This window comes from Nerophis ophidion, linkage group LG02 (genome assembly GCF_033978795.1).
Source record: "Nerophis ophidion isolate RoL-2023_Sa linkage group LG02, RoL_Noph_v1.0, whole genome shotgun sequence".
NCBI lineage: Eukaryota > Metazoa > Chordata > Actinopteri > Syngnathiformes > Syngnathidae > Nerophis > Nerophis ophidion.
In genome coordinates, this window is record NC_084612.1 from 14,352,479 (window position 1) to 14,373,032 (window position 20,554).

At 39.6% G+C, this 20,554-nt stretch overlaps 1 protein-coding gene across 1 annotated transcript in view; it reads left to right on the forward strand.

Moving 5' to 3' along the window:
* Positions 1 to 20,554, forward strand: part of cd276 (CD276 molecule) — a 239,667-nt gene that overhangs the window by 140,819 nt on the left and 78,294 nt on the right. Inside the window, exon 6 of the mRNA XM_061877936.1 lies at positions 2,941 to 2,982. Within this exon, the coding sequence (XP_061733920.1) occupies positions 2,941 to 2,982 (42 nt within the window). The remainder of the gene's footprint in view (positions 1 to 2,940; positions 2,983 to 20,554) is intronic.

The window sequence follows — 20,554 nt, forward strand, 5'->3', positions numbered from 1 at the left end:
TGATGGTTGTGATAAAAACAACTTTAACACTCTTACTAACATGCGCCACACTCTGTGAACCCACACCAAACACATTTCTGGAGAACATTGGCTCTGTAACACATTATAAAAGTGACATAAGAATTACCCAGAATTCCAATGCATCCATGACTCTTGGCTATATTATACACGCGCCCCAACCCCGCCCACCTCAACCGGCGCACGGAAAGGGGGTTGGGGGGTGGTTTGGTGCTAGCTGGGTGTATAATATAGCCAAGAGTCATGGATGCATTGGAATTCTGGGTAATTCTTATGTTGCGTTTATATTGTGTTACAGAGCCAATGTTCTCCAGAAATCTGTTTGGTGTGGGTTCACAGAGTGTGGCGCATATTAGTAAGAGTGTTAAAGACAAGTTGTTTTATATCACAACCATCAGTGTGATCTGTATGGCTGTAGAACATAGTAAACACATAGTAAACCCCCCCTAAAAAAAACCTCCGCCAATTTGGAAATGACTCCTGGGGAAGTGTACAGCACCGTCTTTTGCACCTAAAATTTTGAATTTTAAATGTTGTTTTGAATGTGCCAGAGGACTGGATATGGAAATCAGCCATTGGTTATAATCTCACATATTTACATATCAAATGTTCACTAACATGTATTGTCCCTTTTAAATCTCAAACCTCCAACATTTGTTAGTATAAACAAGTATCAAATATATAGTTTTATATTACTGACAAATACGTGTTCCAGGCAGTATTACAAAGTATCCAATAACAAATGTGTCCGCATTATACAACTTCTTGTGTCATGCACTTAATTGAATAATTTTTTGTGACCCCCAGGTGAAACCAAAACACAAATTAACATTTCACTTCATACCTGCCCTTGTTCTATGAGTAATGTCACTTCCATCCATCCATCCATCCATCCATTTTCTACAGCTTGTCCCTTTTGGGGTCAGGGGGGGTCGCTGAAGCCTATCTCAGCTGCATAAAACTTTTTCTAACATTCCACGCGATAGGAAAATAAAAGTATTTGCTGGTTAATATAATTATTTGTTGACACTTAAGGCATTGTATTGTACGTGAATAAGTTGTATTGGAGAGAATCTTGTATTTCAGGCAATTGAAATCTCATTTGAACTTTTTTTTTTCTTTAATAATGATTTGGAGTGCAACGCCGGATAGTCGAACCTCGGATTCAGGAGGAACAGTGTGGTTTTCGTCCAGCTCTATACTCTCGGCAAAGTTCTTGAGGGTGCATGGGAGTTTGCCGAACCAGTCTACATGTGCTTTGTGGACTTGGAGAAGGCATTTGACCGTGTCCCTCGGGAAGTCCTGTGGGGAGTGCTCAGAGAGTATGGGGTATCGGACTGTCTTATTGTGGCGGTCCGCTCCCTGTATGATCAGTGTCAGAGCTTGGTTCGCATTGCCGGCAGTAAGTCGGACACGTTTCCAGTGAGGGTTGGACTCCGCCAAGGCTGCCCTTTGTCACCGATTCTGTTCATAACTTTTATGGACAGAATTTCTAGGCGCAGTCAAGGCGTTGAGGGGTTCCGGTTCGGTGACCGCAGGATTAGGTCTCTGCTTTTTGCAGATGATGTGGTCCTGATGACTTAATCTGGCCGGGATATGCAGCTCTCACTGGATCGGTTCGCAGCCGAGTGTGAAGCGACCAGAATGAGAATCAGCACCTCCAAGTCCGAGTCCATGGTTCTCTCCCAGAAAAGGGTGGAGTGCCATCTCCGGGTTGGGGAGGAGTTCAAGTACCTAGGAGTCTTGTTCACGAGTGGGGGAAGAGTGGATTGTGAGATCGACAGGCGGATTGGTGCGGCGTCTTCAGTAATGCGGACGTTGTACCGATCCGTTGTGGTGAAGAAGGAGCTGAGCCGGAAGGCAAAGCTCTCAATTTACCGGTCGATTTATGTTCCCATCCTCACCTATGGTCATGAGCTTTGTGTAATGACCGAAAGGATAAGATCACGGGTACAAGCGGCCGAAATGAGTTTCCTCTGCCGGGTGGAGGGGCTCTCCCTTAGAGATAGTGTGAGAAGCTCTGTCATCCGGGAGGAACTCAAAGTAAAGCCGCTGCTCCTCCACATTAAGAGGAGCCAGATGAGGTGGTTCAGGCATCTGGTCAGGATGCCACCCGAACGCCTCCCGAGGGAGGTGTTTAGGGCATGTCCAACCGGTAGGAGGCCACGGGGAAGACCCAGGACACGTTGGGAAGACTATGGCCTGGGAATGCTTCGGGATCCCCTGGGAGGAGCTAAAAGAAGTGGCTGGATGGATGGAACACATCAGCAACAGAACCAATGCTGTAAAAGTGGTAAGGAGAAAAGAGCTGAGTGTAGATTTTACTGTAACAACTGATTATCCATACTAACATGATATAGTGGATGCAGAAGTAGATAAAATAAGAAAATACGTATTGATTATTGTAACCATACCCCAGATCACCAAAAGCTGAAGACCTGTGTAATATGGTGAGACATCTCGCGTCCTAATACATGATGCTGTGTTCCAAATGTGAAGTTCTTTTCAGCCTTTTGGGTAAAAATGTTGGTTCTATTGCATGTGTTTGAACCCACTTGTTTACATAACATATTTTCAAACGATAAATCCCACTATCCACCTTTGTCATCAAAAAGAGTTCGTTGGTGTTGATTTTCTTCTGTAGTCAGCAGCTGAAGCCCTATGTGTGAACTTTCCCGGTGAGATGGATAGTATGTTTGGGGCTGGGTACAGCGGTGATTGGGAAAGTGTACGGTGTGTTTGTTGCGACGGGGGCACTATTGTGTTGAGCCTGATGGTCATAGAGGCGCTCTCATCACAGCTTGTCTTTTGAGCTGTGAAGGATCAGTTCGCCCCAGGCTTGTGATGAAGTGTCTCCATTGTACGCGCTCGCCTTTGTGCCTCGCCTTTCCACTCATGCAAGCTCGTCTGTCTTTTCCACAGCTGAAGAGGCCAAGGAGCTGGAAGAAGACGAGTCAAAGACAGGTCAGCCAATCCGAGCACCTGGTTCCCCGCCTCACACACTCAAGGGCGGGAATCACGCACCACACAATAACGATACCACAATTACTGCGGTTGGAGAAATCTGTGCGACGTCACAATACCTGTTTGTTTGATGACAGAGGGGGAGGGAAAAAAAAACACCAGGCGGGAATTATGTTTGTGTTGCCAGGTTTGAGATCAAACAGTGTACAATCAAGTGTGTACACAGACCTAGAGACATGTGCAGTAATGGTTCTTTTGTATCCTGGTCCTGCTTCACTTGTCTCAACTCTAATAAACAGGCTTAGTGCTGCAGCTTTGAAAAGTCTTTTCAAAATGTTGCTTTGGGGAGATTGTACGTGATCTAAAAAGTCTATTTTGTAGAAGATGTCTGCAATTGTCGAACTGCAATCATCATTTCTCCAATGGGGTGCAAAAGTCCAAGGGCCTGATTTAGTAAAGGTTGTGTATTAAAACATGTGCAAACGTGAAAGCCCACACATAGTATAGTCTACTAAGTGGAATAAATAAGGAGCGCGTGTATGTCTTCATGTATACGCGGACTACATCGTAATTATCAGAACGCTCACAATTCTGGGACGAGGAGATGCAAATATATTCATTTAGCGCTCGTAATGTGATTTATCAAGACTGGAACTGTTCGACAGCCGCTGTTTTGGCAAACCTGTAGAAAAATGGCTGGCAGAAAGGAGGCGATTGCGTTGCAAAGACGGGCAATAAAGAGAGAATCCTCCGTCCTATGGGTGCGCTTGTCACCATCTATTATATGCTGCCCTTTTTTTTTGCTGCAGCTGTTACATATACTGTAATATTGTACATGGTAATTGGGATTTGTTTTATATTGTATATATTATATAAAATACAATATAATAATATAATATATCAGTATATACTATATACTGTATATACAATATGTAAATATTACTTATATTATATTTTATATTGCTGCTAATGTACATTTTTAGTGTACTTTATATCTGCATTATCCTTCCCATCCTTAACCTTCCCATCCTTTGTAACTGAGCTACTGTGTGGAACAATTTCCCTAGTGGATCAATAAAGTTTGTCTGAGTCTATATATGTACTGTCATAAATAAAAAAAATATTAGACATATCGTCTATTCAGCAATATCATTTCATCATCTTATAACTGCAGGGTTTCCCACACATTCATTGATTTGTGGCGGCCCGCCACGAAAGAATTACGGCTACCACTAATTAAAAAAATAAATAAATAAATACAAATAATATATATATATTTTTTTTCGGCTTTTGACTCGCTCGACCGCTCATAAAAGCAATGGGACTCTGTCTGTGAATGGAGCTTTTAGTTACATATTATGTAAATATGTAAATATTATATAAATATGTATATAAATATGTACATAAAGTGTTGTAATTATATTCCAACTCCGCGTTCTTCTTGGTCATAGCCGCCACTGACAACCCCCCCATCCCCCCTCCCACCACCACCACGCCCACCCCCACACCCCGCCGCACCACCACACCACCACAAATAGATGCCTGACCTGTGGGAAACACTGAACTGCTGAATGAATTAAGCATCTGAATAAAATCAATTCAATTGATGCGTTTGGAAGTCTGCTGGCATTTTTTGTCAATTGACTTAGTTTTTTTTTAATAGGAATACTATTATTATCATATCTCCTGTATGAAAAGAAACTTGTTGCTATATGTAATTTCTTACATCAGGATCATTCCAGCTCACACTCACAGTTAGTGTCAGCGTTTGCCAGAGAACACCTTCAGCACGCTAAAAAATGGGTTCCCGTTGTACATCGCAATATAGTACTGCTTCTAAAATGCCCAGAAATAATGCTGAATGTTATTTTTGTGTGCTGCACGTTACAAAACATAGCAAAACACTACAGGAGCATGATGATGGAAGGAAAAGACAACCGAAGCGACCCAACAACGATGGTACTACCTGTGAGACACTGTAGTCAGCCTTCTAATAGGTCACCATGGACAACATAACAACTTTTTGCTTTATTTCATTGTATAGGAGTTAAAGCAGTCCTCGCTACAAAGGAGATAAGCTTGAGTAGCACATCCAAGGCACCCAGAATAAAATGTTCTTTCCTATTCTAAGGCGACTCCCGATATTTATTACAAGCCTCTCAAAGACCAATATGGCTTCTGTAATGTCTATCTACAAACGCAATCTTTCAAAAACATACGGAAGGGGTTGTTGCCATATAGGACATTTAGGAAGATGACTTAGCCCTGTGCGCAAAATTTTGCAGGAAATTTGACGCAATAGAGGTTCAGCAGCTGGCAGGTGTTAGGGGGCACCCAACAAAACCACTAAGTGAATGTTAACTTTGTTTACTGAAGTGCGAGTGAATGCTGATGAAGCATGAATGCACATAAAAAATGAGACCTGCTCCAGGCACCAAGTCCGGCAGCCTGTTGGCATCATTCTTAGTCAAGGGTGTGTAAGGGTGTGTGTGTGTGTGTGTGTGTGCTGAATGGAGACAGATGCACTCATTTAGAGACGCCAACAAGCTGTTTTACATTACACGTTCCCCAAAAGCTACACAGTAAAATCCATTACTTTCAGGTTTCACCAAATGGGCAGCTGTAGCCTTCTGTGTAAATCAACCCTAATGACACAGCCAGACTTTCTTTAGACATCACATTGTATTTTGGGGAAATAAAAGACAGAAACAGGCCTGTACAACTGAGAAGGACACAGTGCCAGCAACAGAAACTCTCAAGAGGCTCAGAAGTTCTTAATATTTTTGAAGTTTAGCCTCAAAATCAAGACACATTTTAAAAACTTGACCAGCCAGTGAGTGGAAATAAAGATGAGCTATGTTATGTAATGTCAGCTGGGACATTTTTGAGAAGTGATAGCAAGTCTACCTTTCTAAAATGTTCAGCTTAAAAGGGAACTGCACTTTTTGGGGATTTTGCATATCATTCACAATCCCTATGTCAGACAAAAAAAAAACATTCGTTTTTTCTTTTTTATGCATTCTAAGTCCAGTCCTAAAAAAAACATCCAAAACCCGCCAACAATACTCCATTTACATCATGTGACCTGAATATTGACCAAGTATTAGCAATATTGTTATTACAAGCGCAAACGCAGACAAACTATTTTTTTTAGTGGCAACATGGTCACAGAGCGCTATATTTACATATTGAGCCGGTAAGCTGCTGTATCGCCTCAAAGTTGGTGAAAGTTAATTATAGATTATAAATAATGCCCCTCACCTGTATAGTAGAGGGTCGTCGCCATATACCACGGAGTTAGTCAAATTTGACATTCAACTCAACAAAAGAGAAATATAACTTTGTAGAAAAATGTAATTGAAAACATATGTATGCATGTACAACAGTTAAAACCTATATCAGTATGTGGAATTAAATTATGTAATGGATTAATGTTAAAATTCAAACAATGCACTATTATAACCCATTTGAGAAACTGTTGAAACTGCAAGGGTTCACAAAGTACAAATAAGAAGAATTATGATAAATGTCTTGAATTGAAAAGGTTAGATCATTCATTTCATTAGGTGAATCATAAATGAATTAACTATTTTGAAGATAACCGTTTTATATTTAGAGTGATTTGATGTAAACTATAGACGAATTGAGATCAGTAAGTGAAAATATGTGTGAGTAATTGCTGGGATGTAGAAAGATTAAATAAGCTTTGCTTCTTCCTACTCCTTTCCAGACGTGAAAAAAAATATTTGAGGTATCATAATGAAACATTATGCTTGTTTGAAATAAACTTCAACTTCAAACTTCAACTTAGAACCAAGAAAGGACATGGCTTGAGCAGTTTGATTTTGTTCATTTTTCAATAAAACCTCAGTCCAGGTCGCTCTTCTGCTTGCTCGCCGGTATCTTGGGCACGGCTGCTACAGCTAGAGTGCCCTGCCTGTCTGTCGGACCGTCGGCTCCACAGGTGGTACCGGTGTATTAATAAAACATAGCTGCTTACTGTTCTTTTTAGCATACCGGTATTCAATAGCTTGGACCTTAAATCCTACTGAATAGCTCTTAATCTTCTTCCCTTTATGCGTTTTCAAATTGTTGAAATAAGCCTCCTCCATTTTGAAAATGATGACAGGGGAAGTGTCACTCGTGACGTCACAAATTTGACCCGGCTGTAATAGTAAGCATGCGCTAATTATTTTGCGAAGCGAGTTTGACCCTGCAGTAATTCAAGGCAGGCGCATATTACATGCCCGGCGGCAATTCAAGGAAATACGGTAATTCTTCATCTAAAAATAAAGATACAACCATCCTATCAGTTGGCATACCAGTGAGAGCAGCAATTGTACATTAAAGGCCTACTGAAATGAGATTTTCTTATTTAAACGGGGATAGCAGGTCCATTCTATGTGTCATACTTGATCATTTCACGATATTTCCATATTTTTGCTGAAAGGATTTAGTAGAGAACATCCACGATAAAGTTCGCAACTGGAGAAAAGCCCTGCCTCTACCGGAAGTCGCAGACGATGACGTCACATGTTGAGGGCTCCTCATATATTCACATTGATTTTAATGGGAGCCTCCAACAAAAACAGCTATTCGGACCGAGAAAACGACAATTTCCCCATTAATTTGAGCGAGGATGAAAGATTCGTGTTTGAGGATTTTGATAGCGACGGACTAGAAAAAACAAAACAAAACAAAACAAAAAAAAGTTTAAAAAATAAACGCGATTGCGTTGAAACGGATTCAGATGTTTTTAGAGACATTTACTAGGATAATTCTGGGAAATCCCTTATCTTTCTATTGTGTTGCTCGTGTTTTAGTGAGTTTAACAGTACCTGATAGTCGGAAGTGTACGTCCACGGCCGGGTGTTGACGCACAGTGTCTCAGGGAAGTCGACGGCAGCTGTATGGGCGGCACAAGCTCAGCTGATATCCGGTAAGAAGCAACTTTTTAACCACAATTTTATCACCGAAACCTGCTGGTTGACATTCGGTTGGGATCCATGTTCGCTTGACCGCTGTGATCCATAGTAAAGTTTCACCTCCGGGAATTTTAAACAAGGAATCACTGTGTGTTTGTGTGGCTAAAGACTAAAGCTTCCCAACTCCGTCTTTCCACTTTGACTTCTCCAATATTAATTGAAAAACTTGCAAAAGATTCGACAACATAGAAGTCCAAAATACTGTGTAATTATGCCGTTAAAGCAGACGACCTTTAGCTGTGTGTGTGTGCAGCGCTCATATTCCTAACGTCAAGCGTACACGACATCATTACGCGACGTTTTCAAGAAAAAACTCCCGGGACATTTAAAATTGCAATTTAGTAAACTAAAAAGGCCGTATTGGCATGTGTTGCAATGTTAATATTTCATCATTGATATATAAACTATCAGACTGGGGATAGGTTGATTGGCAACACTAAAATTGGCCCTAGTATGTGAGTGTGAATGTTGTCTGTCTATCTGTGTTGGCCCTGCGATGAGGTGGCGACTTGTCCAGGGTGTACCCCGCCTTCCGCCCGATTGTAGCTGAGATAGGCGCCAGTGCCCCCCCGCGACCCCGAAAGGGAATAAGCGGTAGAAAATGGATGGATGGATGGACAGACTGCATGGTGGGTAGTAGTGGGTTTCAGTAGGCCTTTAAGGGTCTGTTTTACTAAGATCCAAACACGACGCTGTAAACAGCGAGCACAATCTATAAAATAGTGTTCCCTATTAATGGGCGTGCAATTTACTAACACTGCGTGTGCAACTGAATAGTAGTGCTGACAGGGCATCACCACGGAGGCACTCATTTACTGCACATTCATGTTATCATGTTCCTATTTGCGGTGTTTTGCTTCATTGCATCCGGAAAGTATTCACCGCGCTTCACGTTTATTATGTTACAACCTAATTCCGAAATGGTATACATTTATTTTTGTCCTCAAAATTCTACAGACAATACCCCATAATTAACAATGTGATTTATTGGGGGATTTTTATATTTTGCAAATGTATTAAAATAAAAAAAATAAATAAAAAGTATTAACAGCCATTTGCTCAACACTTTGTTGATGCACAATCGGCATCAATTACAGTTTGAAGCCTTTCTGAATACGATGCCACAGGCTTGGCACACCTATCTTTGTTTAGTTTCGCCCTTTCCTCTTTGCCCATTCCTCTTTGCAGCACCATCAGTTTGGGTGGGAAGTGTTGGTTTTCTGAAGCTGCATGTCGGAGGAGATGTACTGTACTGTAGGCGGCAGCCGTTTGAGCTAGTCGCAAGATTAGAAGGGAGGGGGCGAGGCATGTCAGGGGATTATGAGTGCTGTTGAGCAGTTTAGGAAATAATTCTCGTTTGACAAATAAATACTATCTAAATATATTTGGAGGGGTATTGATTACAGAGTGTATTTTTTTTTAAATAAATGAAATATAAAGGTACAAGCGGTAGAAAATGGATGGATGGATTAAATAATTGAGCTGGCTGTGGGGAATAATGTTACACACACTGGGCGTGGCCTAAACTGGAATTAAAACAAGAAAAAAATATGTCATATCCAGGTGAAATTTCGTTTTGTAATTAAAAAAAAAAAATCCACCATTTTTTGTAGTCCAGATGTCATAATTATTTATGAGCCCTACAGGCAGAAGTAGGTATTTTCTCTTTTGCCGTTTTATGAAAGTATCCACTCTCATTGTTGTAGTCTAGAGCAGGGGGTGTCAAACTCATTTTAGTTTAGGGGCCGCATGGAGAAAAATATGTGCACTTGCAGGCCGGACTATTAAAAGCATGGCATTAAAACTAAAAAATAAAGACAACTTCAAATTGTTTTCTTTGTCTTACTCTGGCAAAAATAGAACAAACACATTCTGAAAATATTACAATAAGAAATGTAGAAAAAAAATAGCAGCAGCGGTAAAGTTTAGATCCATGAAAAAAAGAAGACAGTGAATTAGTATTTATAACTCTATAAATTTACATATGCATAAAAATGTATTTTTTTGGTATTTGTTTTAATCAATTAAGTAACACAATATAGTTGTGAGATATAACAGGATAATGCATACATTTATCAATGGTTTTCAAAGTGGTTACAAAAAAGTGGGACCCCAAAAATTTACTGTGGGACCCCATTATTATGACTTGATGGGGTCTCTGGGAGCCCATTTTGAAAATCCCTAGCGCCAACACTGATGGAATATTGATGCATGCAAAACAGCAGCAGGCGGCTGTGGCCTGCGGGCTGGTTCTTATACTAATCAAATATCATCCTGGGTGCCATAGATAATTCATTCGCAGGCCGAATCTGGCTCGCCGGCCTTGACTTTGACATCCTTGGTCTCGATTAACCATACTGTATTTGTTAAACAGTAGGGTTGTCCGTGTGTTTTGTTTGCAAACAAATAAAGGACGTTGTTTGAGCCTTCTGTACTTTAGGAGTACATTTGGATTGCCATCATTATCATTCACAACTCAAAGTGCAGTCCATTTAACACGGTCTGCACTCACAAAGACCGGCAGAATCTGACGTATACCTATTTGCAGTTTTAATTCCGGTTTAGGCCGTGGCAATTGTACGTGACCTCGGCTCCTACTGACCCACCTGAATAAAATCAAACAGGCTTTATTCAACATGGCCCATTAAAGGCCTACTGAAATGAGATTTTCTTATTCAAACAGGGATAGCAGGTCCATTCTGTGTCATACTCAGGGTATCTGCAGGTTTCAGCAAGTCAAATTTAAGACCTTTTTAATGCCACCTTGAATGAAATTTAAGACCGAAAAAAATTATAAAAAAATCTATAAATATAAGCGATGGTTGGGGATCCCACTGTACTACAACCTCAATGACATTCAGTCAAGTTTACTTTTTGTATGTTTATTAATAAACAAACTGATAAGCATCACTTTGCCAAACAGCTTATCAAAAATCTTGAGGGATCCAAAAACTTTAACATCCAAAACAAACAAACCAACACCAACGCCAGTAAAAACATAATAACCGAGGTGAGGGTAAAAATAAATTACATTTGGTCAATAATAGTGGAATTAAAGTGCAAAACAGTATTATAACATCAACAACAAAACACTGAACACACACTCAAATGAGCCTCAGTTGAGTATCAGCTGGCTGTTCTCATTCACGAGTTCTGCCTCTATTTTTTTCTTTGTATCTCTTGAAGAGATACAAAGAAAAAATGAGTGAGCTGAAATCACTCACTTTTACTCAAAGACGTGCCGTAACTTTTACTCAAAGACGTGCCCCGAAAAAAGAAAAACTGGCCCGACAATTTAAGACCATTGAGTACTGAATTTAAGACCATTTTAGGAATTTCTAATAAATTTAATACTTTTTAAGGCCTTAATTTTAGATACATGAATTTAAGACTTTTTAAGGATCTGCGGATACCCTGATACTTGATCATTTCGCGATATTGCCGTATTTTTGCAGAAAGGATTTAGTAGAGAACATCGACGATAAAGTTCGCAACATTTGGTCGCTAATAGAAAAGCTTTGCCTCTACCGGAAGTCGCAGACAATGACGTCACCCGTGTGAGGGCTACTCACATCCTCACATTATTTTTAATGGGAGCCTCCAACAAAAAGAGCTATTCGAACCGAGAAAACGACAATTTCCCCATTAATTTGAGCTAGGATGAAAGATTCGTGTTTGATGATATTGATAGTGACAGGCTAGAAAAAAAGAAGAAAAAAAAATCAAGTAAAAAAAAAAAAAAAGGCGATTGCACTGGGACAGATTCAGATGTTTTTAGACACATTTACTAGGATAATTCTGGGAAATCCCTTATCTTTCTATTGTGTTGCTAGTGTTTTAGTGAGTTAAATAGTACCTGATAGTCGGAGGGGTGTGTCCACGGTTGTGTTGACGCCAGTGTCTGAGGGAAGTCGACGGCAGCTGTATGGACGGCACAAGCTCAGCTGATCCCCGGTAAGTGGCGACTTTTTACCACAATTTTCTCACCGGAAACTGCTGGTTGACATTTGGTCGGGATCCATGTTCGCTTGACCGCTCTGATCCATAGTAAAGCTTCACCTCCGGGAATCTTAAACAAGGAATCACCGTGTGTTTGTGTGGCTAAATGCTAAAGCTTCCCAACTCCATCTTTCTACTTTGACTTCTCCATTATTAATTGAACAAATTGCAAAAGGTTCAGCAACACAGATGTCCAAAATACTGTGTAATTATGCGGTAAAAGCAGACGACTTTTAGCTGTGTGTGTGCGCAGCGCTAATATTTTCTTACAGTCGGTGACGTCACGCGTACACGTCATCATTCCGCGACATTTTCAACAAGAAACTCCCTGGTTAATTTAAAATTGCAATTTAGTAAACTAAAAAGGCCGTATTGGCATGTGTTGCAACGTTAATATTTCATCATTGAAATATAAACTATCAGACTGCGTGGTGGGTAGTAGTGGGTTTCAGTGAGCCTTTAAGAACAACAACATTGTGGAAATATGTTACTTATTAATACTCATGCATATAATACTTTTATGGCCCTTTGGGATTGTTGCCATATTATTTGTTTGTTTATATTATAGTTGCTTGACTTGACTATACCAGGAAGTCTCATGATGTTTGGAAATGTACCAATGAGTCGTATTCAATTCGATGCCAGCTTCATAAAAGTCAGCAACGTGAATCTCTACAGCAGTGAGTCCACAAACACCTTTCCTATCAAGAAGAAGACTTAGTAAATACCCGTCACCATCCTCAGCAGTTCTCCCTCAAGCGTTAATCTCATTAGAGTCATTCATTTGACTCCTTCTTTAGTCCGATTGAATTATTTAGCCTTTCCGTGAACGGTAAAGTTAATACCATGTGATTTTAATAAGCCGAAAGGTGACGGCGGCGGAGGCGAATTACTTTTTCTATTCTTTATTGCCTCCCTCATGAATGTTTCAGAGTGATCTGTGCAGCCAGGAGTGGGGTCAGCCGTCCCACAAGTAGCCAGGTTGAATATTTAGCGGTAGTAAAAAAAAAAAAATGGTTGGGGGGTAGGGGCAAAGAGCGGGCTGATCACAGTGCATTGGCCCGCCAGCGATAGGACACCACATCTATCCATCCCTGCACTCGACCCATCTCGTCATCAGGCGGATCATCCGTGGAGCCAGGTGGACATCGCAGGGCGGCGTGCCTGTGAAGTAAAACTAATGGCTCTTGCTGTCATGAGATGGCTCATATAAGCGCTCCAGACAGGCGGCTTTGTTTTGCCATCTGGCTCCAATTGTGCTGACAAAGGAATAGGTTCGGGGCTTGGGACAAAGGCGCCTAAAACAAGCTGCAATTTAATGGGGATGATGAGGAGCCACGTGTGTGTGTTATCTTAATGAGCTGTCCAAGGGAGAGCGCGCCTCCCCTTTTTAAAGGCAGCCTGATTGGAAGAATAAGCAGTGATAACTAGGGAGCAGGGCTCATTCATTCTCACTGGGGTGGGGTACCCCATTGTTGCCTTTATAGCTGCGGCAAATAATGTTTAACAGCCGACCTCAGATTGTCAATTTATTTCAGGTGGCTTATCCAACAGCAACCTCGCCACATTCCCCATTTCAATCGTCTATTGGAAGGTGCACATACTCCTAGGTACTATTTTTAGCACCAAGACAGCAAAGTGTGAACTTATACTACAACATAGTCACTTCCACAACATTTGAGGATACGTGACTAAAAATGCCCTAAACACAATGTTACTCCAAAGTCTCCAATTTGCTACAGCGGTATGCTTTTTGGCTGCCTCCAGTCTCCTCTTGGATGAAATTGCCCCTCCCTACGGAAAAAAATGCTTGGAATATGTGTTGGATGCACAGATAGTGTAGGGGTGTGGGAAAAAAATTGATTCGAATACAAATCAAATAGAATACGTTGTGCGGTTCAGAATCGATTCTCATTTAAAACATTTTTTTAATCAATCCAACATACTACTACACAGCAATACCATAACAATGCAATCCAATTCCAAAACCAAACCTTACCCAGCAACACTCAGAACTGCAATAAACAGAGCAATTGAGAGGAGACACAGAAGAAACCAAAAGTAATGAAACAAAAATTAATATTATCAACAATATTATCAATATTAGTTATAATTTCAGCATAGCAGTGATTAAAAATCCCTCATTGACATTATCATTAGACATTTATAAAATAAAAAAAAAAGAACAATAGTGTCACAGTGGCTTACACTTGCATCGCATCTCATAAGCTTGACAACACACTGTGTCCATGTTTTCACAAAGATAAAATAAGTCATGTTTTTGGTTCGTTTAATAGTTAAAACAAATGTACGTTATTGCAATCAGTTGATAAAAAATTGTCATTTACAATTATAAAAGCTTTTTTTAAAAATAAATCTACTACTCTGCTTGCATGTCAGTAGACTGGGGTAGATCCTGTTGAAATCCTATGTATTGAATGAATACAGAATCGTTTTGAATCGTAAAAATATCGTTTTTGAATTGAGAATCGAATCGAAAAAAATCGATTTATTATCGAATCGTGACCCCAAGAATCAATATTGAATCGAATCGTGGGACACCCAAAGATTCGCAGCCCTATCAAATAGTATTAAAGTTTTGAAGATTCTGTTACCAATGATGGCTCAGTCGAAGGTTTCGAGTTGGGGATGTTTATTGAACCCACTCAAGGTTACCAGTGCACAGGGTGCAAAAATATATACAGTTCGAAAATTAGTGAAAAAGAAAAGTAAATACAAAACACAGGAATGAAACAAATAATCTGCTGTTAAAAAAATCCCTAATCACTGTTCGCACTGTACCCCAACTCACCATAACCAACCTGCTTACCTACTCCCTCTCCAACTGAATGAACAGTCTCCCTTAAATGGTCCAAGCTCCTCCCTCGGGCATAACACTGACAGGGAAAAAGGGTGAAAAACAAACAAACATGTACACATCTAGATACTAATTGACAATATTTCATTCTAAACATGATCCAGTATAGAGTACAGGCCACAAGTTTGGACACACTTTTTCATTTCAATGTGTTTTCTTTATTTTCATGACTATTTGTATTGTAGATTGTCACTGAAGGTTTCAAAACTATGACACATGTGAAGTGAAAACCCTTTCAGGTGACTGACTACCTCTTGAAGCTCATCAGGAGAATGCCAAGAGTGTACAAAACACTAATCAGACCAAAGGGTGGCTATTTTGAAGAAACTAGAATACAACACATGTTTTCAGTTATTTCACTTTTTATTGTTTGGTACATAACTCCACATGTGTTCATTCATAGTTTGGATGCCTTCAGTGAATATCTACAATGTAAATAGTCATGAAAATAAAGAAAACGTATTTAATGAGAAGGTGTGTCTAAACCTTTGCCCTGTACTGTATGTAGATATCCATTACATCATCAAATTAAACTTAATATATTTACCGACGCCATGATTAAATAACAAGTCCACATTAAGACGACTTGGTCTGGTCCGCGGTCACATGACCTTCGCAAAGCACGCCAATGTGTACTTATTTGGCATCATCTAAACATGCCGCGTCCTTTTGACTGCACTCCACGTGACCCCTTGACGACAGCCTACTGCTCAGTCAGTTTCTATTGAAAGCATGCTCGTGTCTCACGTTGTTGTGTACAGCTGACAACACGCCGCACAGAAAGTTATATTGTCCAAGTCACAACACTGGGACATTGTCTTTGTGACAGCACACTTGCTCTCGCTGTCAGCGTGCAGGTGCGTCCTCAGTCTCCTGGCCATAGAGAGAGAGAGTGTTGGTCCTCAAGTGATGGCGTGATAAGAGCGCACCATCACAGTTTCGAAGTAGGGGTGCTCCAAAAATTGATTGAAATCCAAATTGCAATTTTATTTATTAGGATTCTAAACCAATTCATAATTTCCGAGACTCGATTGAATATGTGTATGTATATATATATATATATATATATATATATATATATATATTTGTGTACGTGTATATATATTATATATATACACACACACAAATATATACACAATATATTAAAAAAAAAACTCTATATATATATATACATATATATATATACACGGTGCAGGCCAAAGGTTTGGGCACACCCCCTCATTCAATGTGTTTTCTTATTTTCATGACTATTTACATTGTAGATTGTCACTGAAGGCATCTAAACAATGAATGGACACATTGTAAAGGTGAAATAACTGAAAACATGTTTTGTAGTCTAGTTTCTTCAAAATAGCCACCCCTTGCGCTGATTACTGCTTTGCACACTCTTGGCATTCTCTCAATGGGCTTCAAGCACACCTGTGAATTGAAAAACATTTCAGGTGACTCCCTCTTGAAGCTCATCGAGAGAATGCCAAGAGTGTGCAAAAAAGTAACACGTGTTCATTCATAGTTTTGAGGCCTTCAGTGACAATCTACAATGTGGAATAGTCATGAAAATAAAGAAATCACATTTAATGAGAAGGTGTGTCCAAACGTTTGCCCTGTACTGTATACAGGTATATAAAAATATAAATATGTATATACATGTTTTTTTTTCTAAAAATATATATATTTAAAAAAACAATGATTTGATTGAAAACATTAAACAACTATGATTATTATTATTGTTGTTTATGTTATATGTACTGTAATTTATAATTTATACCAAATAATATATTATGAGAATCATGTCGATGAATCAAGAATTTATTCTAAATTGAATCATCATTCCAAGAATCAGAAGCAAATTGTGAAGTGGCCAAAGATTCCCACCGCTAATATGCAGCATTTGTTTTTGTCACAGATTGAAATAACTTATACATAAACCCAGAAAGTATTTTATTAACACATATTATTTCCAGTCTTTGTCGGTCTATGTAAAATTAAGTGCTGGACCACATTTTAAGGCCTTAAATTAACACCTATGCCTTAGAGATACAAGAAATCGAAATGTTCATTCATTGTTGCCGTTTGCTGGTTTGTTTCATTTTGAATGTTATTTTATATTTAACACAATATGTTTTTTTTAACAGTTTTTAGGTGGCTAACCAACCGCCCTAAACAAAAGCGATATAGTGGAAAAAGTTTCACTCAGTCCACACAGTTTTTTTAAAAAGTAAATGATGTATTATTCATTATGCATGACCAAAGAGACTCTATACAAGTATAATCCATGTATTTATTTATTCAGAACTCATAGCTCTTAATGTTCTTAAACATTATCTCGACTTAGCATAATCACTTAATTATTTACATATAACTTATAAATAATTTTTTCATTGTTTTTTTATGCACACTTCTGGAGATGGGTACCTTTCACATTTTAATCGACACGTAAAAATTCCAGGTACCTGAGAATCCAAAAGATAATTTTGGTACTTCTGTGTGTGTTCATCTGTTAATAAATGTTTTTTTGTTTAATAATGGAATTCCATTATTAGAATTAACATTTAGCAGCACTAAATGTACTATTTAGTTGATATATCTTGATTTCTTACACTTCTCAGTCCCATTAGCAAGTATTAAATAATAGACTTTGCATACAGTTGCAATTTTAAGATGTAAGATTGCAATAGTGTATAGACTGCGTTGTGTGTTGCCCATTCAGAGTATTATTTGCCATTAAATTGGATCTACTATTTTGTTGAGCCATACAAAGTGTTTATACTGTAAGTAGTGTACTTATTACACGCCAGATCATAAGGCATGCATCTTAGTTGTGGTTTTCGTTACCAAATTTTTAAAATGGCTATTGCCAATCAGCAGCATGTCAACGGCAAATTCAATGTAAACTAGCATCGAGCCAGCGTATTTAGAAAAGTGGTTTGTTACTGTATGTTCAAGTGCTTTCTGTTAGGCATACTTTGATGGCATGGAAAGTTGAAACATTACCAAAAGGCAGTCAGTTTGAGTTCGCTCTGAGTGCTGCTTGTGTGTTTGAGCCTGCAACCGAACGTGACATTATGCAATAACGGTATCAAAATATTGCACCGTTTTGATTTTACGTGAATCAATACCAACAGAATTTGGTCGGTACCTATCAAAGAACCAAATTCGGTACCCATCCCCACTTGCAGGAACACGCGGGGAATCTTATTGTTGAACGTGATGTCTCAAAGTTGAAAAAAAGTAGTTTTCCACACCATCAATACTAATCATTTACAGTATGTTACAGCTTACTCGATAGAGAAGTGTAGGAGTTAGAAAGCATATCATGTGAATTCAATTTTCAAAGAAAACATTGCCCATGAACAAGGCGAGGAGGGCCTGCGTTCTACTATCACACAAGGAACATGCTAGACTAAAGTACAGGCACATCCCCCAAACATGAGACTCAAACTAGCGAAGCCACAAAGTGCACATGTTCTCCCTCTCATATGACATATGTAGGACATACAACCTCCTCTCTGTAATGTGTTCAGTAATCTGAGCATGATGTGCTTTTTAGAGGTTTGCCTAGAGTCCTAGACTCAGAATAGGTGAGAAATTATTCTGTGACCCATTGTTGTCATGGGAAAATATTTTTTTGAAAAAGGGAGGTCCACATGAGAAAGATCCCAAAGAAGGTTGGGGGATGCCGTTGTTACACATCCAAACATAATTTTACCATGCGGCGTATCCAACAGGGTCAGTGGGATCTAGTGTACACCTTGGATTAATCACTATAGTCCTGGGCTCCTCAACCCATTGATTGCGGTCTACCAGTCGATATTTGGGACACTACCGGTCGATCACGAAAATATCAGAAAACAAAATGTATTAAAATGACATCAGTACGTGACCACCACACCCCTGAACACGCCTCTGCCGCTTGTTCTTCATCCTCTCATCCCACGGCTCTTGACACTGAGACCACTACACCAGTTGGTTTTGCAAACGCACATTTAAAGACTTTCAAAAATCATCGATCTGCAGCAATCCATTAAGGCGGATTGTTGCAATGCATCTGACGTTTTCTAACATCTAACACAAAGGTTCTTAACCTGGGTTCGATCGAACCCTAAGGGTTCGGTGAGTCGGCCTCAGGGGTTCGGCGGAGGTTGAAGTACACCCGAGTCATCGTGTAAATACAAACTTCTCCCTATCTGCGTATTACGGATACGGCAACAGCTGACTGATTTGCAGGTGTGTAATGTGGTGTGTTTTGTTTGGTTACCATGCCGACTTACGATCATGCTGTCATGAGGGAGGGATTGCAGCTTACTGCAAGGTTTGTTCTCCCGGGATGCACACGGACTATTCCGGACAAAGCTTATAAATAAATGATAAATGGGTTGTACTTGTATAGCGCTTTTCTACCTTCAAGGTACTCAAAGCGCTTTGACACTACTTCCACATTTACCCATTCACACACACATTCACACACTGATGGAGGGAGCTGCCATGCAAGGCGCCAACCAGAACACATCAGGAGCAAGGGTGAAGTGTCTTGCTCAGGACACAACGGACGTGACGAGGTTGGTACTAGGTGGGAATTGAACCAGGGACGCTCTGGTTGCGCACGGCCACTCTCCCCACTGCGCCACGCCGTCCCTAGCTTGCAGGTAGGAACATATTTATTAACTCGATGAATCTTGGCAGGGCATGAGGTAAACAAACAAACTATGGCGTGGAACAAACACAAAACTGTGGCATGAAACAAACAAACATAAACTACGGCTTTAAACAAACACGAAAAATAAACAAGACTTACATGGACACGGCATGAATCGAGCAACATGAACTGTGGTATCGCATGAAAACAAGCAACGACGCCAGGCCGACTGACTGGTAAAGACAGGCTTAAATAAGGGTCTTGATTAGAAACAGGTGCGCGGTCCGAACACCAGAGGTAGGTGATAATCATAAGTCGGCATGGTAACCAAACAAAACAAGGGAGCGCAAACAGGAACTAAAAGAGTCCAAAAACTAACAAGAACATAACAAAAACATGATCCAGACCACAGATCATGACAAAATTAAGTCTTTGTTGCTTAGAATATGTTCCCTATACTAAAGTGTTACCAAAAACATATAACTTTGTCTTGAATTTGTAAATAATTTAAAAAAAAAATTTAACTAATAAAGGGTTCGGTGAATGTGCATATGAACCTGGTGGGGTTCGGTACCTCCAACAAGGTTAAGAACCACTGAACTAACATCAAACAACTCTTCCTTCAACCTCGATTGCACCACCATCATCGCTCGCCTGCGATGGGAACTAACAAGCCGTGAACATTGCTCCAAAGTATGGATTTTGTATTGATTTATTGTGAATACAAAACTAAACATTGACTGATGCAAAGGCAGTAATATATGAGGACTTCCCAGTTTATCCCCTCTTTTATTAAATAGGATTACCCGGCAGGTGAACAGCTGATTTTACTAAAAAAAACAAAACCCGTGAAGTTGTATAAAAACAGAATACAATGATTTGCAAATAATTTTCAACCTATACTCAATTGAATACACTGCAAAGATAAGATACTCAACGTTTGAACTGGAACTTTGTTGGAAATATTAGCTCATTCAGAATATTGTTTTGAATATTGTTTTGAAACATATTTCAAAAAAGCTGGCACCAGTGGCAAAAAAGACTTAGAAAGTTGATGAATGCTCATCAAACACT